General features: G+C 39.4%; 1 protein-coding gene across 1 annotated transcript; it reads left to right on the forward strand.

Annotated features, from left to right (window-relative positions):
- Nucleotides 1-802: 802 nt before the first annotated feature.
- LOC110462807 (adenylyltransferase and sulfurtransferase MOCS3-like) lies at nt 803-23,748 on the forward strand. The gene is made up of 12 exons (XM_021516998.1): nt 803-906; nt 4,124-4,256; nt 4,673-4,765; nt 5,396-5,516; nt 5,978-6,052; nt 6,592-6,709; nt 8,559-8,667; nt 8,929-8,991; nt 9,753-9,916; nt 10,880-10,927; nt 14,405-14,504; nt 23,457-23,748. Exons 1-12 carry the CDS (start codon nt 817-819, stop codon nt 23,690-23,692), a joined length of 1,350 nt encoding a protein of 449 aa, XP_021372673.1. The 5' UTR covers nt 803-816; the 3' UTR covers nt 23,693-23,748.
- Nucleotides 23,749-23,767: the final 19 nt, after the last annotated feature.

Raw genomic sequence — 23,767 nt, forward strand, 5'->3', positions numbered from 1 at the left:
TGTATGTGTGTGAAATTGTCTTGCTGCATATTTAATATTTATGTGATGTGAAATTAATGTGTTCAAATAAAATTTGACATTTCGACTCAAGATAGGTATTGAGAGTTTTATTTTTCAAAAATTTGTATCTAACCTTTTACAGTCACAAATTACACGGAATCCTATTAAGATTGCATGGTATCGATCACTATCTACATTTATAAATTCAGATACAAAATAGTTTCAAACAGATCGGTCGAAAAATGTAGGAGGAGATTGCCGGACAAACAAAAGTTTACGCCGGACAGACGGACAACCCCATACCATAATGCTTCTTTCAAATTTGACGGTGTATAAAAATGACAAAACCAGCCAAATGCTTTTAGAGTTTTTTCTGAGACGAACCAGCAAGTTTAACAGAAATATGAAGGATCTATAAAAATCAGGTAAATATTTCTTTCTCAAAAGTTTAGACACAAATTAATGATTATTTTTTTTAAATCGGTCTTTAATTTGTAACTAATAGTTGACTATCTTCTTTAAAAAAAATATGGGACAACCCGATTAAATTAAATAAAAAGGAGACCGTCAGTTATTTCAGACTTGTCTAGAATATATGATTTTCTGTCACTGATAGTTGATTTATGCCTCTAAAACGTTTAACAACAGTTCCTTACTGTCATAAATGGTAGAAACTAATTCAAATTTACTGGTTGTTGCCGAAAAAAAATCTACTTTCGTTTTGTAAAAAATCCGTCGTCTGCTAAACCACGTGCTCAAGATTGTAAACAATGGAACTCTTTTCTCTCGAGAAGATACGAAAGTGTATCTGCCAAAATGATGGAAACGGAGGATTCAGACCTGAGAAAGCTGTTAAAGGAGAAGGATGATGAAATAGAAAGACTAAAGAAGCTCCTGACTATAAAGGTGTTTTATGACGTAACTGCTCTTCATTTTACCGTCATTGGAAATTCTGAAGGTTTCTCATCACCACGTGCACAGTAACCGTATCCGCGTCGTACGTAACGCATCCTTCAGCTGTTCGGTATCGCGACCGGTAACAAGTCTGCTTGCTGTTGATTATTTTTAGCGGTCGTCGTTTCGGTACTTGTTTTAACACTTTTTGGTACATCCTTACAGTTGTTTCGATATTTTATGTGATTTTTGACACATTGACTTACTTTGAAGTTCGTATTGTGCTCATCTATATTTTGAGATTATAAAGTACCAAAACATCCTATAAATGTTGCTTCTGACAACTAGATGATTTTTACATATTATAACGGTGTTTCTGAGAGGATGACACGAATGAGTGATAATGGCGCAATAAAACATCATGTCACCAACACACACACAAGAGACTGTGCCTCGGTAACCGTGATCACTAATTATATAATAACATGCACAGTCATTACTACTGTGTGCAATCAAGCATTAGCTTCAGACCACTCACTCTCCCAAGAATTTCGGTTTGATCCTCAGCAGTGGCGGAAAAAAAAGAGAGAGATGTCTGATAGGGTTATAGGTTATCCCTCTGATGGCATGTGGGTTTAAATTTCCTCCATCACAAAAAAAAACAATTGGTCCCTTATAATTAGCGGCGTCCTAATAAAAACTCTACTGAGCTTATGTTTGTTGTTGACAATGTACACCAACATTAGATAAAGATAATATATTAATATATATAAGTTTCCCAATCATATTTCCCTTATGCGGAGTCTCTAGAAATGTTGACAAGAGTTTAACCACAACTTGGTTCAGAAAGATGGAAGCAGACAACAATAATAGCACATCAACCTGATAATCTCTACTATTGTGTTATTGTTTTTGATTTATTTGATTTATTTATTTCAGCATAATGAATTGTTTATTGCCCTTACTGTTGTCAACACAATTCTTCGTTTCTCCTCAATTAATCCAGTTTCACAAGGAACTGTAAAAAATATATAGTATCATGTTGTTGGCAGAGGAGGCTGGCTATTAATTAATATAAGTACAAATGTACTACTTTCGCTCAAGCAAGGAAGGTCAATAAGTGCAGGTTCTGTCCCTAGACCAGAGACAAACCAAGGGCCTTAAAATTGCATGGGTGGTACTTGCTGCTCTATGCTTAACAATCAGCTTTAAATGGTGAGCAGCAAGGACGGATTTACCTGTTGTCAGTATGATGTGACAGAGTGGAATAACACTGAACTGCTTCCAGGTTACAATGGTTATGGAAAGGCAGGAATTTCTGTGGACTGTAAGTCTTAGAGGATCTGTTTCATTCAGCTACTGATTGATGTCCCCATTTTTGTTGAGTCTGCCTGCCAGATCATCCGAGATGTTATGACTCAAACCTTAACAATCCTGTATACAAGTGTGACCCTAGTTTTGGCTCTTTTTACTGTTAATGATTCCCATTCCATCCAGATAGTCATGTCACAGGAATTGCAGTCTTTCACGAGAATCTTGCAGCTTGTCACTGTACTTTCCATATCCATATATTTACATTCTGTATGCTTGGACCCATCAGGGACAGTATATATACGTCTCTGGACCCATTGACGAAAATGACATTCATTCATCACACAGGAGACCTTATCACTGCGTATTGATACACAAAATTGATGTAGCACAAGGCGTGCTTGGTTCATATCTGCCGTGGAATGGCTAGCCCTCAATGTAGTTTTGTTATGCTAATATGAATTAGTATTAAACATGATTGACTTGATTTTGAAGCTTAAATAAGGTGTGTAAAGTACATGATAATAACATACCACTTGTATAAATTCTACAAATTCAATTTGAAAAAGTAACTATATTTTGCTTGTTTTGTTGTCATACAGGTTGCTAGGACCACCAACAGAATTTTTTATATTTTACCTCGAAAACAAGCTGTTCTCTCTACTGCGTTGCCCCCATGTATAAATAGAAAACAATACCTGTATTTCTTTCATTTATGCTTGCATCAGAATATTCAAAGCACTTAAAAAAGTAAATATAAGGAATGAAACTATTTTTTCAACATTCATAAGGTCACAACAACATTGGCTTTCTGGACATATTTACCATGAATGGGTTGAATATGTCCAGAAAGCCAATGGTGTTATGACCTCATAAATGTTGAAAAAATAAATTTCATTCCTTTAATAATTGGTAGGGGTCCCATATTGTTCCAGCATATTCAATAGTAGGAGTGGTTGTTAATGTTTTGCTCTTAGGTCATCCTGACAGGCCTTTATATTAGTTTTTAGTTCCAAGAAATACCTGTTGAAGCCTGTATGTTAGGATTGGGTTTGATTGTACACGTATAGGGTTTAATGTCCTATCATCAGCTAAGGGTAGGTCATTCAAGGAAGTGCCTCCATGTGTGTATGTGTGTATGTGTGTTGGAGGCAGGGTATGTTGGTGTAATTGCCTCCTTACACTAGGGTGGATCTGATGCTGACGTTATAGTGCCATCTCACAGAAATACCATGACAAAGGCACCAAGCATAGCATTCTGCCCAGTCACATTATACTGACAAGGGGTGAACCAGTTGATGCTATTTTCCTTATTGCTGAATGCTTAGTAGGAATAACAAATACCATTTTTAAGGACTTTGGTATGTCCATTGCCTTCCTCACCTGGGTGAACATTCAACATTAAAGCCAAAAGTGAAGTGTCGCCAAGCAAGGCACTAGGAAAAAAAGGTAGTTAGAAGTAGAGAGAAATATATAGATCCCAAATATTGCAGTGCATGCAAGTTGCTTATAACGGGCAGATGAAAGAGTACCAGTATATATAGGGTATTTCGGGTAGGGGGCAAAAAATGTAATTGTGAATGATGTATACAAACATACCTGCTAATAAAGTTGGATAACAAAGTTTTCCAAAGTTGCTATTTGTTCAGACTAAGATACCTGTTTAAGTAATTAGGTTAATATTAGACTGTTTTACTTTTGAGATTTAGATCAACTGTAATTAAATTACCCTGTTAGATCTAGAGAAAAAAAGACAGCTTTCTGTCAGAATCTATGAATATCTTACCAAAAGTTAAGCATCTAGATGAAATGTGAGAAGAGATGCTTGCAATTTACTATAAATACAAAACTAAATACAAAACTAAGTTGAAAAAATTGAACTGTGCATAACTTGATTTTATATTATTTTCATATTTAGACACCTGCCGTTGTTGAAGAGAAAGACATTTTTGTACAAAGTGATGATCGACCTGCAGTAAGGGAGAAGCTGAATAATGCAGAGATATCACGTTACAGTCGACAACTCATCTTACCTGAAATAGGTGTCAAAGGTAAAAATATGATAAACCAAGTTATTAACCACATTAAATCAAGGCTAAAAACTAATTTGAAAAACTACTAGTCAGTCGGACAAGTAGTTTCCAATTTCACTAGTCCTTATGCAAATTCTGCAAACCCAAAATTATTCAAAATGACAAGAAATATTAAATATTGAGTGGTCAGTCGGGTCGGTAAATACTGCACAACATGACAAGTAGTAGATTTTAGAAGCACTGTTTCAGTCAGTGGGACAAGTAGTTTCCAATTTCACTAGTCCTTATGCAAATACTGCAAACTCAAAATTATTCAACATGACAAGTAATATTAGATATTGAGTGGTCTAACGGGCCAGTAGATTTTAGAATCACTGTTCCAGTTGGATATGTACCCTTATTGTCTAGCCCTAACATTGTGTAATATTTTGCAGGTCAGTTGTCAATCAGCTCAGCGTCTGTGTTGGTTGTTGGTGCTGGTGGACTGGGATGTCCATCCAGTATTTACCTAGCCGCAGCTGGAATAGGTCAGTAACATTGGTGGGTCTTCACCAATTATACTTTTACTGCTCAATTTAACAGTGAATTCTTAAACATGCTTAGTACACATACAAAATTGAAAATTTATTCTAGTAAAGAAGTCATATTTGTGTCACCTGGTAAAGAATAATTTCAAATTATCTCTTTTTAACTTGTCTATAATATCTGCTGGGATTAATAGTACACAGGTTTTAATGTACATGAAAATCAGTTTAAGCAATGAAAGCATTTAATGCTGAAAAAAATACCTGGCTTTTAAAGCAGTTTATAGGCAGAGTATATAGATAAAATACGAAAATTCCCATGATGTTGAATATTCAAACACTTGAAACCTGTAGAATGGTAGAATTGGTGTTTAGGTAAATCAGAGAGCTTTACTTGGTTATTGCACTATGAGCAAAGGTATATGTCACTGTTATTAGTTTTCCAACTGTCAGTAAATTTAATTTCGTTTTTGCTCAATAAATCAATGTATTACCTTCCTTTAGACCGGGTGTACCCCTTGTTTTGAAAAAAATCATGAACAATTTACACGATTTAAAAAATTGTCACAAATTAAACAAAAGATAATGTGAACAACCGGCCATTCTTTTCAAACCCTTTTGAAATGTTTTCAGGGAGGATAGGGTTGGTGGACTATGATGAGGTAGAGTTGACTAACCTCCACAGACAGATCCTACACACAGAGGCTAAAGTTGGTGTCACCAAATCAGCCTCAGCAGCACATGCTTGTAAAAGGTGAGCAATTTTAGCCTACTTACACATATATGTACTTGAAAACATCTGTTTACCGTCTGAATGTCTGAGGCCTACTTCTGTCTCCTTTAATTCATAGCAAAGATGTACCAAAACAAACGATTTATTTGACCTTTTGCTTCATTTGTATCTGAACTGAAAATCTGTAGCTTTGAATGAAGTGAATATAAAGTACCATTCTGATTGGTCAATTCCAAAAGTGATATTTTTTATATCACTTTTGATATCTGTCACATTGTGAAAGATATTGTTATTATCAGGTTGATAGCTAGAGTTCAATACTTCACTTGCAAAAATGTAATAAACATAAAACACATGGTTCTGCGTGCCACAAACAGTTTAATCATCATTATTCCTAGTCCTTGATTAAATATGGTTCATATGATCATGTATTTATTTTTAATCTATTAGCTAAATTAATTGTATTTCTGGTTACCTTTCAGCTTAAATTCACATGTGGAATGTATTCCTTACCACCTGCAGCTAAACAGTTCTAACGCCTTACAACTTATAAAACAGTATCCTTGTATAACGTACTGGCTGTCAGGTCTACAAATTATTTAACAGCAGTTAAGGTTTAAAGTGGATATTAAGTTATACAAGAGTCAATCTCCAGGACCACTTGGATACTTCCAAATGCTTAATGTGTCATTTTAGTAGCTACACTATTCATTGATTGTATAAAGCCCCTCTTTAAAAATGTAGAAAGTTCTGAAACAAGGTAACCAAAGGGATGTTATGAAAGTTCATTTAAAATTGCCATATTCTACTCAATATCCATAGCAATAATCAGATAATTGAGCATCTGAGACACATATTCTCCTTCAAAATGTCTTATTCAGTATTCTTCCAGTATTTCACTGATAATCTTATTCTGAATTCAGATTTGTTGCAACCCTGCACATGATGTAGTGCAAAATCAAGTTTAAACAGTTCTACTAAAAAGCAGCGACAAGAATCACTGTTTAAAGACAAGCTGAGTTAGAAGATTTTGTTTTGAGTTTTGGATTGGCATATTACCAAACATCTTGGATTTTCCCTTCATTAATTGCCTTAGATATGATATTGTGCTGGATGCCACAGATAATGTAGCCACCAGGTATCTCCTCAATGATGCCTGTATCCTAGCCAACAAGCCACTCGTCTCGGGCAGTGCTCTCAGGTTTGAGGGACAAGTAAGTCATTGCTTGTTCTTGTTATGAAGTACTAGCTAGATTGCCTGTATAAAAGATCAAGTGTCTCAACATTGCCTGCCTATAAAGACCAACTGTCACTTACAATTGATAGTATATGAGTGAAGGGGTCACAATATATAATAATAATAATAATATACAGCATTTATATAGCGCCCTATATAATTTGTAAAATTACTCTAAGGCGCTTTACAACATATGGATAATAGTAATGGCTATAATTGTGAAAACAAACAACAATGGCTTGCAATCACTTTCATACATTTAACAAGCATTATGCACATAATTGAACAAATAAAAGGGTGGTATTTACATGATGTCTTTGAAAAGATTCTAAAATGCAGACGTGAAGAGGTGAGTTTTTATGTCCCTCTTGAACTTGGCCAGGGTATTCGACTTCCTAATAGCAGATGGTAAGCTATTCCACAACGTAGCCGAAACCCTCCCAAAGCATCTGTTTCCGTAGGTCACAGTACGAGATTTTGGGACACACAGCAAAGATTCTGACTCCGACCGCAGTGATCTTGACGGCTGATACAGGGTAACAAGTTCCTGTAGGTACTGAGGAGCCGTTCCATTCAGTGCCTTGTATGTGTATACCAGAATTTTGTACTGCGACCTGTATCGTACAGGTAACCAATGCAACGAATAAAGCGCAGGTGTGATGTGCTCTCTCTTTTGAGTACGAGTAACTAGTCGTGCTGCAGTGTTCTGAACCCTCTGCAGACGACTAGTTAGTTTGTCAGATATACCACAGAGCAGGGCATTACCATAATAATGAGTGAGGTCACATAAAAGGGCCTTCCCGTTAGCAGATGTCTTTTTCTGGAAAAATCTGAGGCACCAGATATCTCTTTCTGGGAAAGTTCTAAGCATCAGATATCTCTTTCTGGAAAAGCCCTACACATCAGATATCTCTTTCTGGAAAAGCCCTGCACATCAGATATCTCTTTCTGGAAAAGCCCGACACATCAGATATCTCTTTCTGGGAAAGTTCTAAGCATCAGATATCTCTTTCTGGAAAAGCCCTGCACATCAGATATCTCTTTCTGGAAAAGACCTACACATCAGATATCTCTTTCTGGGAAAGTCCTAAGCATCAGATATTTCTTTCTGGGAAAGTCCTAAGCATCAGATATTTCTTTCTGGGAAAGTCCTAAGCATCAGATATCTCTTTCTGGGAAAGTTCTAAGCATCATATATCTCTTTCTGGAAAAGCCCTACACATCAGATATCTCTTTCTGGGAAAGTCCTAAGCATCAGATATCTCTTTCTGGGAAAGTCCTAAGCATCAAATATCTCTTTCTGGAAAAGCCCTAAGCATCAGATATCTCTTTCTGGAAAAGCCCTAAGCATCAGATATCTCTCCTGCGAAAGCCCTTACATTAAATACATATGTAGTGATTATAACAATATAAAAACATCTTAATCTTAGGCATTCTGCTATATATATATGTCCTAAACCAGTAAATACTAGGTAGAAAATGGTTGTTATCAACATTGAAGGGAGGAGATTAGAATCAAAGAAGAGTGAAAAGAATAGAAAGAGAGATAAAGTGTTCCACCTAACATGACGTTTTAGGACATGTGCTTAGTACATGTATTTGGATACAGCAGGCCTATTCCAACCTGTTTACACCCAAACATGCAGGAGATTGTTTCTGTCTTCAGTCAAGTTTTTGAAGTAAATAACTTTATTAATTGATTCATAATTGTTTTAACTGTGAACTATAGTGTCTAACTTATTGATCAATTGAACACAATCTGTTTGGTACAACACACCCTTGTGATGATCTATAGAGGATTCGATACATTGTCTGTTGTTAATCAGCTTACAGTGTACAACTACGACGGCGGTCCCTGCTACAGATGTCTATACCCCAAACCTCCGCCTCCAGAGACTGTCACTAACTGTTCTGATGGGGGGGTCCTGGGAGTCGGTAAGAGGGAACGTTTTGTGTATCAATTCAACATTTTTCTTAATCTAGTAACCTAAAGTGTAGATACAAGTCTATTTTGATCTTTTAAAATTAAAGAGTAATTGTTTTTATTTTTGAATAATTTAAACTGATTTCTAGTACTTTATAGTAAAAATCTTATATTGTTTCACACACTAATAAATGTTTGAACCTGCTCAATGAGACTAAAAAAAGAATCAAAATAGTAAATAAATTGTTCATCCGTTTTACTTTGCATTGTAGTGCCTGGGACTATTGGCTGTTTACAGGCCTTGGAGGCTATCAAAATAGCCGCTGGTATTGGGCGTATCCTTTGTCTTCAGTGTAGTGTTGTAATACATGTGACTGATGGCTTACATTCATGAAAGATTTACTTTTGCCAATTCATTCCTGGGAGTTCTAATTGTATGCCACATGTGAAATCTACTCCTTTTGAGTTTTCTGGAATTACATCTCTGAGTAACCAAAGCTTAGCACCCTCTAGTCCTGATTACCATCAAATGTTTATGCAGAGTACAAATGAAAGTTACAAAAATCATTTAGGTTTTAAGTGTTTTAATATGGTACACATACGTATGTAGTGCCAAAATATCCAGTCTCACTTTGATGTTATTTGTTTTAATCAACTTACTTCCTTACTTACCGTTATATTGATGATGTTAGTGGTTACTTAGTCAATGATGTTGTTGTGTGTGATGTAAAACTAACGTAACACACAATGGTAATGACAATGATAATGTGCAGACAACATCGATCTCTTGACTTTACTTGGAAATATAATCAACTGGCTACAATTTCAGAGATTCTGTTGAACATTGTATACTAGTGGTAACTAACAAGGAAAGTTTACCCGTCACCAATAGAATTCTAGTGTTAATTTTGCCCTTCCCAGTAGAACTTCTTAGTATTAGCTTTAAATGATATATTGGTCATCCTTGTAAGTTACCACCCTCATTATGGAAAGCGACAAGGGCACAAGTTAAAACTGTGATTGATATTTCCTAGTATTCCATGGTTTATTTGTATACACTGTAATTATGCGATAACTTTGCCTTGACAAAACCAAGCTTCATTCTCACAAGTGATGCTTATGTTTGACGGCCTGGATGGTACATTTAGAAGGATAAAGCTCAGGGGGAGACAACCTTCATGTCCATTGTGTGGCACCCAACCTTCGATAACACAGTTGATCGACTATGAACAGTTTTGTGGGGCCAGGGCGGATGACAAGGTATATTAAAGAATTTGAGACATGTACTTTGTTGAGGGAATTCCATTAATTGGTATATGTACATCTTCATTTAAATGGTTGGATTATTACTTCACTTTCTTGTAAGAATGATCCTGATTCAACCATTTAGGAATGGGGAGGGGTAACCTAGTGCAGTTGAGAGGATCAATTTTGAAGAAACAAACGGAGATCACAAGAAATGTGCTAAGAATGCCCATTACAACTTTAAATGGTATAATGCTAGATGTATCCAGATAAGTTTTCATGAGTATCAACATCTTTTGTTATTTACATTTTTTGGCAATTCTCATAAAAGTGACTGATTTGAAGAACAATTTCTAACACATTGACGATTTTCATGCAGAGCAAACCAAGAAGCTGAAATGATAAAAGTATCACAGAAACTTAAATCTTAAAAAATATCAAACTCTTTTCAAACTGGTCTTTAAACTGGAAATGAGCAGATCAATTTAAATGTCAAAGATGTATGTTGTAGCATTTGTGGACTTGGATCATATTTCTCAACAAATTGATTTTTATAAAAATAACAAAATTGCTGTTTCGAGCACTATAGAAATACATTTGATCTTTTATGATATCTTATGTTATTCTTCAATATCTGTGTGATTTATTTATATACACAACTTAATTGAATAGATGCATGCACCAGTTAAATGAGTTTGAGTGATATACATTACCTGAAATGTTTGTCCCTTCAACAACTTACGAACTATGTCACATTATCTCCTAAACTTATTATATAATATTGTAGAGTGTGTATCTGTACATTTCAGCTTTCAGAAAAATATTACTTATTAATTTAGTTAAATTTGATATTTGTTGTACTGCATGAGAAGTGTTGGACTAAATGTAAGTAATGTTTCTGTAGCAGTAACCCACCAGACTGTCGACACTGCTGGTTATGTTCCTACTTACTTACATGTCACTCTCTACTTTGAACAGGACAAGTGTTTGAAGGTGTTAGACCCTGCACACAGAATCACAGTACATGTAAGTTTTCTCTATATATCTGCATGATTGTTTAATGTATATTTTGTTGTGTTAAAAGGAATATTCAATGGACCGGTTCGACAGTGCAATTATCAAGAGTAGTTTTCCCATTAAGCTAAGCATCTTCACTTCCGGGAAAAACAGGAAACAATCCATGTATAGCTAGCTATATTAGTGTAACCTAGTATACATGACCATTATCATACTAAGTTACAACATCCTAACATTGATGACAACAAGACATGTTACGATGGCATACAATGTTGTAGAAATCAGAACAGGACCCATTGTCCTGCCTGCAATAAACAATAAAAGGAAAAACATATTTTTTTACTTGTGAAATAAGGAGTTTAAGCTAAATTTACTCTATATTTTTTTTTTTAATTTTTGTGGCATTTGTTTGATGTCCTAAGTACAAATTCTAACAAAGATATTTTAATAAATGATACAATTATAAATGATATAATCATACACATATTTATCAAACTGATTGTTTGAGATAGATCCTTTTCTTTTTCTGCATAATAATTAAAGCAGACTTTTTTAGCTCACCTGGCACGAATGTGTTTTTTTAATGGAGCCATAATACATATTGTGTGCTGCAAAAATAAAACTGGGATGATTTGACACAAAATTATATAACTGAATGGTTCCAAGGTTGTTGTGCTAAGGGGGGTACCACTAGGGATAAGCTCCTTGACAGAAACCCAAGTTCTGAAGTTAAAGCTGTACAAGGTATTATCAACAGACCATGACACATTGCATCAAATGCCACTGTGATGTTTGGAGACAGGATTAATAGAAATGGTGCCTGTTAATGAGGGTTCACTAGGCAGGTTCAGCACAGGGCAAAGAGATCCACATACAATTACTGCAGGGCCCTTTATCTCCTCCTTCAGAACTAGGGGACATCAGGAAGGAAAGCCACTGGCTAAAAGAACAGAAAAGCCAAAGATTAAGCACCAGTTTCAACATCATTGTTAGGGTATCCAACAAGAAAGTGGAGCTAGAACATCTTTTCCACGAAAACTGCATTGACACTTGATATATTCTGGAAATACACTTGAAGGAGGGAAAGCCCTTTTACGATCAGGCCCGTAGTCATGAAACCCTTCTCATGCTCAAGCATGGGTTCTATCAGGCCGTAGTCATGAAACCCTTCTCATGCTTAAGCATGGGTTCTATCAGGCCCTTAGCCATGAAACCCTTCTCATGCTCAAGCATGTGTTCTATCAAGCCCGTAGTCATGAAACCCTTCTCATGCTTAAGCATGGGTTCTATCAGGCCCTTAGTCATGAAACCCGTCTCATGCTCAAGCATGGGTTCTATCAAGCCGTAGTCATGAAACCCTCCTCATGCTCAAGCATGGGTTCAATCAGGCCGTAGTCATGAAACCCTTCTCATGCTTAAGCATGGGTTCTATCAGGCCCTTAGCCATGAAACCCTTCTCATGCTCAAGCACGGGTTCTATCAGGCCCGTAGTCATGAAACCCTCCTCATGCTCAAGCATGGTTACTATCAGACCCGTAGTCATGAAACCATTCTCATGCTCAAGCATGGGTTCTATCAAGCCGTAGTCATGAAACACTCCTCATGCTCAAGCATGGGATCTATCAGGCCCTTAGTCATGAAACCCGTCTCATGCTCAAGCATGGGTTCTATCAAGCCGTAGTCATGAAACACTCCTCATGCTCAAGCATGGGATCTATCAGGCCCGTAGTCATGAAACCATTCTCATGCTCAAGCATGGGTTCTATCAGGCCCTTAGTCATGAAACCCGTCTCATGCTCAAGCATGGGTTCTATCAAGCCGTAGTCATGAAACACTCCTCATGCTCAAGCATGGGATCTATCAGGCCCTTAGTCATGAAACCCTTCTCATGCTCTAGCATGGGTTCTATCAGGCCGTAGTCATGAAACCCTTCTCATGCTCAAGCATGGTTTCTATGCTCAAACCAGAATTCCTGTAACAGTAGTCTCTTCAATGTTTTTCCAAATCATCGACAAAATCAGATTTTATTATTAATCTATAACGGAAACAAGAAGTTAGACTTGAGCATAAAATCCATGCTCAAGCATGGGCCATGGTGTTCAGGATTGACTGTCAAGGAAGAAAAGAGTGATAATACTGATTAGAAACAACGTAAACACTAAGGGCAGTAAAACTTAGTGGGGATGCTCATTTTTCTCAACGATTTGGAGTACTAGCCCACAGGAAGACTTTTAATAAATGCTACTCGCTCAACCTGTAATTTCATAGTGGATGTCGAAAATGTTCACTACCATAGACATGAATCTGTGTTAAGCTTGAAGAAAACATATTTTACTGAGTCTGGATTTAGCCAGTTTTCATTAACAAGACCATATTAAAAATGTGCATTAATTAGTCCAGATTTGAACTAATCCAGATTACTTAATGTTCAGTTTCACAAGATTAAGGAGATTTCACTGTAAATTGTTGAATATCAAAGACCATGAAGACTTGAGGCAGTTTTCAGTTGTTTTGGGTTTTTATGCTGTCACATCAGTGGTAAATGTCTGAGATCTGGGCTCAGCTTTTCAAAAGGTGATTATCATAATCCCTCTTTATAAGGACATTTTAAAACCTCTAATAATTTGATCAATATACAGGGTAAAAACTTGTAATTTTGCATGTAATCTTACTCTACTTAAATATTGATAAGTGTAAAGTTTAAACTCTGTTAATAGATGTGGTTTGAAGATACACAAAAAATAACATTTGCGCTAACCACCGATTAAGCTAATCATATTTTGAACAAGAGGGCCCTGATTATCATCTCAAGTCATTCTTTAAGCAAAGCCTAAAAATGGCCGTGAATGTCGAGGATCCTGGGGTCAGTACAATTGATGTTGTGGTGCGCCTACCTTCATTGATTTTCTGAGATTGGCAGTGTTTGTGATGGAATCCTGTAGATGTGGGTCTATATATTTGGACATCAAAATCATGTCTAGAATTTCAGATACATGAAGCAAGTCGCAATCAGAATTACTATTTATCAACTCTTGGCTTTAGATGGGTGAATATGTGGCTATATGGACACAAGAAAAGCTATTTTGACCATTGCAAATTTTCTTTTCATGTTTATTTAACAACAATTATAACATAAGGAAAGGCAGAAGTATTTCTGTCAACTCAATGAAGCTCCCAATTTCGCAGGATCTCCATTTATTTGCTTCTAATGATCATGAAGTTGGATAAAGCAGGCCTGTCATTTTCCCTTAATTAAATTAATTGATAGACCAGGAAAAAGGTGTTTATTGACCAATTTTTGTTCAACTGGATATGAAGATAAACTGTTTTCACTTAATTAATACATGCATTTCATATTAAAATTGGTTTTACAAGGAAAATCTCCAATTCCAGTTAAAGCATTATGTCTCTGTACTGTGACCAGTATCTAGATTGAGATATACAGTTTGGCTTACTTGAGTGATGTTATTGATTTCTAATTGACAGGAGTACAACAAGATGCTAGAGACGGGTTCTAATCACATCCTGGTGGATGTCAGAACGGAAGTGGAAATGGACATCTGTCGGTTACCTCATCAGCCTATCAGTATCCTTCTCTGATAATCTCCATATACTCTTTGTTTGTCAATATATATCGCATGCCAGATAAGGCAGCAGTCATTTTGAGGTGAAGGATAGCATGGCCTCGGTCTTAACTGCGAAATACAATGCATTAAATAGCTGAGTATATTATCTTTCAAATTCAGGTGAATCAACAAATTCCTTTAGTTTCCTCCACTTAAGTGTTCCTTAGAAGATGTGTACCATATGCATGAAATATTTGTAAAAAAAATAGTGAGAGACAAGAGCTATGTAAAATTTTGTGGATGAAAATTGTTCCACAAATTTAACAAAATGATAAAAACCTAATTAAGACATGATGGTGTATAGATTTTGGTGATTATCAGATAAACTTTTTTGCTACATTTCATGTATTTTTAAACGGTAGGCGATAGACCCACTAATAAGCCATAGTTAATTAAACAATTAGGGATATTTGTGTACATGTCTCATCACCTTCTCTTTACCTCTTATGTCACCTAAGACCATTAAAATTGTGTACTTGTATCAGTACATGTGCACATGAAATTTGTTTGAAATGAGCCAAGGTTTCTACACGTGCATGCAGCCTTTTGTCAGAGAATTATATTTATCAATATTTCATCAAGGTTCCCCCTTAACTTCTTTGGAATTATCTTGGATTAGACAATCACAGATAACTGTTTTATTTCAAATATTACAAGTACAGACATATTTTATTATAGCTACAGAAAGAATAACAGCTACATGCACTATGTATACGTACAAGTACATTGGTATTGATTTTCTGTGCTGTGAAGACATTCTTAACATAATTGATAGTTCTAAGTGATTTTGTAACTATAAAGTGATGGTAATGTGACGACTACTGGTTAAAAGAGTTGTAAAACGATTGACATGCACTTATCTACCTAAATGTCAGGGTTTTACACACAAAACATCACAGATAGTGCAGTATTTCATCCCAAGAACTGATGCTGACTCGCACATTTTATACCGATCAGGTTTTATGGTACTTGACGTGAATTTGATTACCAAGAAAAATCAATAAGGAAAGATTCCAGCGCTTGAAGAGAGATTGAGGTGAGCAAAGTCACCGATATTTGTGTGTGCCATGCGTGGTTTGTTCTTGTGAACAGTGTCAGCAATGTTTTTGTGTGTCAGGCGTGGGTGGTACTTGTATACTTGATGTGTGGAGGTATAGAGTGTCAGCAATATCTGCGTGTGTCAGGCGTGGGTGGTACTTGTATACTTGATGTGTTGAGGTATAGAGTGTCAGCAATATCTGCGTGTGTCAGGCATGGGTAGTACTTATATACTTGATGTGTGGAGGTATCCAGAGTCAGCAATATCTGTGTGTGTCAGGCGTGGGTGGTACTTGTATACTTGATGTGTGGAGGTATCCAGAGTCAGCAATATCTGTGTGTGTCAGGCATGGGTGGTACTTGTATACTGATGTGTGGAGGTATCCAGAGTCAGCAATATCTGTGTGTGTCAGGCGTGGGTGGTACTTGTATACTTGATGTGTGGAGGTATACAGAGTCAGCAATATCTGTGTGTGTCAGGCATGGGTGGTACTTGTATACTGATGTGTGGAGGTATCCAGAGTCAGCAATATCTGTGTGTGTCAGGCGTGGGTGGTACTTGTATACTTGATGTGTGGAGGTATCCAGAGTCAGCAATATCTGTGTGTGTCAGGCGTGGGTGGTACTTGTATACTTGATGTGTGGAGGTATACAGTGTCAGCAATATCTGTGTGTGTCAGGCGTGGGTGGTACTTGTATACTGATGTGTGGAGGTATCCAGAGTCAGCAATATCTGTGTGTGTCAGGTGTGGGTGGTACTTGTATACTTGATGTGTGGAGGTATCCAGAGTCAGCAATATCTGTGTGTGTCAGGCGTGGGTGGTACTTGTATACTTGATGTGTGGAGGTATACAGTGTCAGCAATATCTGTGTGTGTCAGGCGTGGGTGGTACTTGTATACTGATGTGTGGAGGTATCCAGAGTCAGCAATATCTGTGTGTGTCAGGTGTGGGTGGTACTTGTATACTTGATGTGTGGAGGTATCCAGAGTCAGCAATATCTGTGTGTGTCAGGCGTGGGTGGTACTTGTATACTTGATGTGTGGAGGTATCCAGAGTCAGCAATATCTGTGTGTGTCAGGCGTGGGTGGTACTTGTATACTTGATGTGTGGAGGTATCCAGAGTCAGCAATATCTGTGTGTGTCAGGCGTGGGTGGTACTTGTATACTTGATGTGTGGAGGTATCCAGAGTCAGCAATATCTGTGTGTGTCAGGCGTGGGTGGTACTTGTATACTTGATGTGTGGAGGTATCCAGAGTCAGCAATATCTGTGTGTGTCAGGCGTGGGTGGTACTTGTATACTTGATGTGTGGAGGTATCCAGAGTCAGCAATATCTGTGTGTGTCAGGCGTGGGTGGTACTTGTATACTTGATGTGTGGAGGTATACAGTGTCAGCAATATCTGTGTGTGTCAGGCGTGGGTGGTACTTGTATACTGATGTGTGGAGGTATCCAGAGTCAGCAATATCTGTGTGTGTCAGGTGTGGGTGGTACTTGTATACTTGATGTGTGGAGGTATCCAGAGTCAGCAATATCTGTGTGTGTCAGGCGTGGGTGGTACTTGTATACTTGATGTGTGGAGGTATCCAGAGTCAGCAATATCTGTGTGTGTCAGGCGTGGGTGGTACTTGTATACTTGATGTGTGGAGGTATACAGTGTCAGCAATATCTGTGTGTGTCAGGCGTGGGTGGTACTTGTATACTGATGTGTGGAGGTATCCAGAGTCAGCAATATCTGTGTGTGTCAGGTGTGGGTGGTACTTGTATACTTGATGTGTGGAGGTATCCAGAGTCAGCAATATCTGTGTGTGTCAGGCGTGGGTGGTACTTGTATACTTGATGTGTGGAGGTATACAGTGTCAGCAATATCTGTGTGTGTCAGGCGTGGGTGGTACTTGTATACTGATGTGTGGAGGTATCCAGAGTCAGCAATATCTGTGTGTGTCAGGTGTGGGTGGTACTTGTATACTTGATGTGTGGAGGTATCCAGAGTCAGCAATATCTGTGTGTGTCAGGCGTGGGTGGTACTTGTATACTTGATGTGTGGAGGTATCCAGAGTCAGCAATATCTGTGTGTGTCAGGCGTGGGTGGTACTTGTATACTTGATGTGTGGAGGTATCCAGAGTCAGCAATATCTGTGTGTGTCAGGCGTGGGTGGTACTTGTATACTTGATGTGTGGAGGTATACAGTGTCAGCAATATCTGTGTGTGTCAGGCGTGGGTGGTACTTGTATACTGATGTGTGGAGGTATCCAGAGTCAGCAATATCTGTGTGTGTCAGGTGTGGGTGGTACTTGTATACTTGATGTGTGGAGGTATCCAGAGTCAGCAATATCTGTGTGTGTCAGGCGTGGGTGGTACTTGTATACTTGATGTGTGGAGGTATCCAGAGTCAGCAATATCTGTGTGTGTCAGGCGTGGGTGGTACTTGTATACTTGATGTGTGGAGGTATCCAGAGTCAGCAATATCTGTGTGTGTCAGGCGTGGGTGGTACTTGTATACTTGATGTGTGGAGGTATCCAGAGTCAGCAATATCTGTGTGTGTCAGGCGTGGGTGGTACTTGTATACTTGATGTGTGGAGGTATCCAGAGTCAGCAATATCTGTGTGTGTCAGGCGTGGGTGGTACTTGTATACTTGATGTGTGGAGGTATACAGTGTCAGCAATATCTGTGTGTGTCAGGCGTGGGTGGTACTTGTATACTGATGTGTGGAGGTATCCAGAGTCAGCAATATCTGTGTGTGTCAGGTGTGGGTGGTACTTGTATACTTGATGTGTGGAGGTATCCAGAGTCAGCAATATCTGTGTGTGTCAGGCGTGGGTGGTACTTGTATACTTGATGTGTGGAGGTATCCAGAGTCAGCAATATCTGTGTGTGTCAGGCGTGGGTGGTACTTGTATACTTGATGTGTGGAGGTATCCAGAGTCAGCAATATCTGTGTGTGTCAGGCGTGGGTGGTACTTGTATACTTGATGTGTGGAGGTATCCAGAGTCAGCAATATCTGTGTGTGTCAGGCGTGGGTGGTACTTGTATACTTGATGTGTGGAGGTATACAGTGTCAGCAATATCTGTGTGTGTCAGGCGTGGGTGGTACTTGTATACTGATGTGTGGAGGTATCCAGAGTCAGCAATATCTGTGTGTGTCAGGTGTGGGTGGTACTTGTATACTTGATGTGTGGAGGTATCCAGAGTCAGCAATATCTGTGTGTGTCAGGCGTGGGTGGTACTTGTATACTTGATGTGTGGAGGTATACAGTGTCAGCAATATCTGTGTGTGTCAGGCGTGGGTGGTACTTGTATACTGATGTGTGGAGGTATCCAGAGTCAGCAATATCTGTGTGTGTCAGGTGTGGGTGGTACTTGTATACTTGATGTGTGGAGGTATCCAGAGTCAGCAATATCTGTGTGTGTCAGGCGTGGGTGGTACTTGTATACTTGATGTGTGGAGGTATCCAGAGTCAGCAATATCTGTGTGTGTCAGGCGTGGGTGGTACTTGTATACTTGATGTGTGGAGGTATCCAGAGTCAGCAATATCTGTGTGTGTCAGGCGTGGGTGGTACTTGTATACTTGATGTGTGGAGGTATACAGTGTCAGCAATATCTGTGTGTGTCAGGCGTGGGTGGTACTTGTATACTGATGTGTGGAGGTATCCAGAGTCAGCAATATCTGTGTGTGTCAGGTGTGGGTGGTACTTGTATACTTGATGTGTGGAGGTATCCAGAGTCAGCAATATCTGTGTGTGTCAGGCGTGGGTGGTACTTGTATACTTGATGTGTGGAGGTATCCAGAGTCAGCAATATCTGTGTGTGTCAGGCGTGGGTGGTACTTGTATACTTGATGTGTGGAGGTATACAGTGTCAGCAATATCTGTGTGTGTCAGGCGTGGGTGGTACTTGTATACTGATGTGTGGAGGTATCCAGAGTCAGCAATATCTGTGTGTGTCAGGTGTGGGTGGTACTTGTATACTTGATGTGTGGAGGTATCCAGAGTCAGCAATATCTGTGTGTGTCAGGCGTGGGTGGTACTTGTATACTTGATGTGTGGAGGTATACAGTGTCAGCAATATCTGTGTGTGTCAGGCGTGGGTGGTACTTGTATACTGATGTGTGGAGGTATCCAGAGTCAGCAATATCTGTGTGTGTCAGGTGTGGGTGGTACTTGTATACTTGATGTGTGGAGGTATCCAGAGTCAGCAATATCTGTGTGTGTCAGGCGTGGGTGGTACTTGTATACTTGATGTGTGGAGGTATCCAGAGTCAGCAATATCTGTGTGTGTCAGGCGTGGGTGGTACTTGTATACTTGATGTGTGGAGGTATCCAGAGTCAGCAATATCTGTGTGTGTCAGGCGTGGGTGGTACTTGTATACTTGATGTGTGGAGGTATACAGTGTCAGCAATATCTGTGTGTGTCAGGCGTGGGTGGTACTTGTATACTGATGTGTGGAGGTATCCAGAGTCAGCAATATCTGTGTGTGTCAGGTGTGGGTGGTACTTGTATACTTGATGTGTGGAGGTATCCAGAGTCAGCAATATCTGTGTGTGTCAGGCGTGGGTGGTACTTGTATACTTGATGTGTGGAGGTATCCAGAGTCAGCAATATCTGTGTGTGTCAGGCGTGGGTGGTACTTGTATACTTGATGTGTGGAGGTATACAGTGTCAGCAATATCTGTGTGTGTCAGGCGTGGGTGGTACTTGTATACTGATGTGTGGAGGTATCCAGAGTCAGCAATATCTGTGTGTGTCAGGTGTGGGTGGTACTTGTATACTTGATGTGTGGAGGTATCCAGAGTCAGCAATATCTGTGTGTGTCAGGCGTGGGTGGTACTTGTATACTTGATGTGTGGAGGTATACAGTGTCAGCAATATCTGTGTGTGTCAGGCGTGGGTGGTACTTGTATACTGATGTGTGGAGGTATCCAGAGTCAGCAATATCTGTGTGTGTCAGGTGTGGGTGGTACTTGTATACTTGATGTGTGGAGGTATCCAGAGTCAGCAATATCTGTGTGTGTCAGGCGTGGGTGGTACTTGTATACTTGATGTGTGGAGGTATCCAGAGTCAGCAATATCTGTGTGTGTCAGGCGTGGGTGGTACTTGTATACTTGATGTGTGGAGGTATACAGTGTCAGCAATATCTGTGTGTGTCAGGCGTGGGTGGTACTTGTATACTGATGTGTGGAGGTATCCAGAGTCAGCAATATCTGTGTGTGTCAGGTGTGGGTGGTACTTGTATACTTGATGTGTGGAGGTATCCAGAGTCAGCAATATCTGTGTGTGTCAGGCGTGGGTGGTACTTGTATACTTGATGTGTGGAGGTATACAGTGTCAGCAATATCTGTGTGTGTCAGGCGTGGGTGGTACTTGTATACTGATGTGTGGAGGTATCCAGAGTCAGCAATATCTGTGTGTGTCAGGTGTGGGTGGTACTTGTATACTTGATGTGTGGAGGTATCCAGAGTCAGCAATATCTGTGTGTGTCAGGCGTGGGTGGTACTTGTATACTTGATGTGTGGAGGTATCCAGAGTCAGCAATATCTGTGTGTGTCAGGCGTGGGTGGTACTTGTATACTTGATGTGTGGAGGTATACAGTGTCAGCAATATCTGTGTGTGTCAGGCGTGGGTGGTACTTGTATACTGATGTGTGGAGGTATCCAGAGTCAGCAATATCTGTGTGTGTCAGGTGTGGGTGGTACTTGTATACTTGATGTGTGGAGGTATCCAGAGTCAGCAATATCTGTGTGTGTCAGGCGTGGGTGGTACTTGTATACTTGATGTGTGGAGGTATACAGTGTCAGCAATATCTGTGTGTGTCAGGCGTGGGTGGTACTTGTATACTGATGTGTGGAGGTATCCAGAGTCAGCAATATCTGTGTGTGTCAGGTGTGGGTGGTACTTGTATACTTGATGTGTGGAGGTATCCAGAGTCAGCAATATCTGTGTGTGTCAGGCGTGGGTGGTACTTGTATACTTGATGTGTGGAGGTATCCAGAGTCAGCAATATCTGTGTGTGTCAGGCGTGGGTGGTACTTGTATACTTGATGTGTGGAGGTATACAGTGTCAGCAATATCTGTGTGTGTCAGGCGTGGGTGGTACTTGTATACTGATGTGTGGAGGTATCCAGAGTCAGCAATATCTGTGTGTGTCAGGTGTGGGTGGTACTTGTATACTTGATGTGTGGAGGTATCCAGAGTCAGCAATATCTGTGTGTGTCAGGCGTGGGTGGTACTTGTATACTTGATGTGTGGAGGTATACAGTGTCAGCAATGTTTTTGTGTGTCAGGTGTGGGTGGTACTTGAATACTGATGTGTGGAGGTATACAGCGCCACCAATGTTTGTGTGTCAGGCGTGGGTGGTACTTGTATACTTGATTGTGGAAGTATACAGTGTCAGCAATGTTTTTGTGTGTCAGGCGTGGGTGGTACTTGTATACTGATGTGTGGAGGTATACAGCGCCACCAATGTTTGTGTGTCAGGCCTGGGTGGTACTTGTATACTTGATGTGTGGAAGTATACAGTGTCAGCAATGTTTTTGTGTGTCAGGCGTGGGTGGTAGTTGTATACTGATGTGTGGAGCTATACAGAGTCACCAATATTTGTGTGTGTCAGGTGTGGGTGGTAGTTGTATACTGATGTGTGGAGGTATACAGAGTCACCAATATTTGAGTGTGTCAGGTGTGGGGGGTAGTTGTATACTGATGTGTGGAGGGATACAGAGTCACCAATATTCGTGTGTGTCAGGTATGGGTGGTACTTGTATACTGATGTGTGGAGGTGTACAGAGTCACCAATATTTGAGTGTGTCAGGTGTGGGTGGTAGTTGTATACTGATGTGTGGAGGTATACAGAGTCACCAATATTCGTGTGTGTCAGGTATGGGTGGTACTTGTATACTGATGTGTGGAGGTGTACAGAGTCAGCAATATCTGTGTGTGTCAGGCGTGGGTGGTAGTTGTATACTGATGTGTGGAGGTATACAGTGTCAGCAATGTTTTTGTGTGTCAGGCGTGGGTGGTAGTTGTATACTGATGTGTGGAGGGATACAGAGTCACCAATATTCGTGTGTGTCAGGTATGGGTGGTACTTGTATACTGATGGGTGGAGGTATACAGAGTCACCAATATTTGTGTGTGTCAGGCGTGGGTAGTACTTGTATACTGATGTGTGGAGGTATACAGAGTCACCAATATTTGTGTGTGTCAGGTGTGGGTAGTACTTGTATACTGATGTGTGGAGGTATACAGAGTCACCAATATTCGTGTGTGTCAGGGTGAATATATCAGGAAAGTGAATATCAGTTCACAGCATATTTAGGCATCGTAATACATTGAACGGGTGAAATTAACACCAGGTCAATATGGGTTGTACATTAGTAAAGGAGGAAAGTTTGACAAGGTGCAAGTTTCCTTCTATACAAGAGTCACCAAAGACAGCAGTTATCACCATTGGTTACACACAGTTACTAGGAAACTTGTCACAATTGGCTATTTAGGGATACAGTAGTCACCATTGGTTACCCACAGACACCCTTAGACTAGTCATCTTTGGTTACTTAGGGACACAGCATTCACCAACGGTACAATGGAATAGGTTGGTACATGTACATGTACAAGTGTGTAGTTATCTAGACACCAAGGGGTCACCTGTAGTTACAATTGAGACTTGAATCATGCCTGGTAATTGGTTACCAAAAATGGTTAAATATGAAGACCAAAAGGTTACCTTTAGAAACCACCAGTCGTTTAAAGTATCAAAGTTTCCTGTAAGGTTTAATGTTTTATACAATTGTATATGTATAACCATATTTTTATACAAGTACAAATTGCTCTAGAGTGTCCAAACATTTAATTCCTTGATTCTGACCTCAGATATACCTATAAATAGGATTGGGCAGGAGGAGAGCATTGCCACAATACAAAGACGACTTACAATATCAGAGGAGAAACCTTCAGTGGTTGTTGTATGTCGCCGTGGTAACGACTCACAAATCGCAGTGGAAACACTTCTCAAATGTTTTAAAGACTCGGATTTGGATATTAAAGACATCCGTGGTGGTCTTCATGCCTGGGCTAAACATATTGATACAAACTTTCCTGTTTACTGATCACTGTTTACAGTAAACAACTTGACCGGTGAGAATACCTGGTAGGATTTCTAGAAGAAGTACTAAAGAAAGTGG

Source organism: Mizuhopecten yessoensis, unplaced genomic scaffold (assembly GCF_002113885.1).
Source record: "Mizuhopecten yessoensis strain PY_sf001 unplaced genomic scaffold, ASM211388v2 scaffold10831, whole genome shotgun sequence".
NCBI lineage: Eukaryota > Metazoa > Mollusca > Bivalvia > Pectinida > Pectinidae > Mizuhopecten > Mizuhopecten yessoensis.

What these genes read in the sequence shown, in the direction of transcription:
- LOC110462807 (XM_021516998.1), top strand. Translation starts at nt 817, where the DNA reads ATGATGGAAACGGAGGATTCAGACCTGAGAAAGCTGTTAAAGGAGAAG. An exon ending in ACCTGAAATAGGTGTCAAAG is followed by an intron (nt 4,257 to 4,672) that starts GTAAAAATATGA and finishes AATATTTTGCAG; the next exon opens with GTCAGTTGTCAATCAGCTCA. An exon ending in GCAGCACATGCTTGTAAAAG is followed by an intron (nt 5,517 to 5,977) that starts GTGAGCAATTTT and finishes GTTACCTTTCAG; the next exon opens with CTTAAATTCACATGTGGAAT.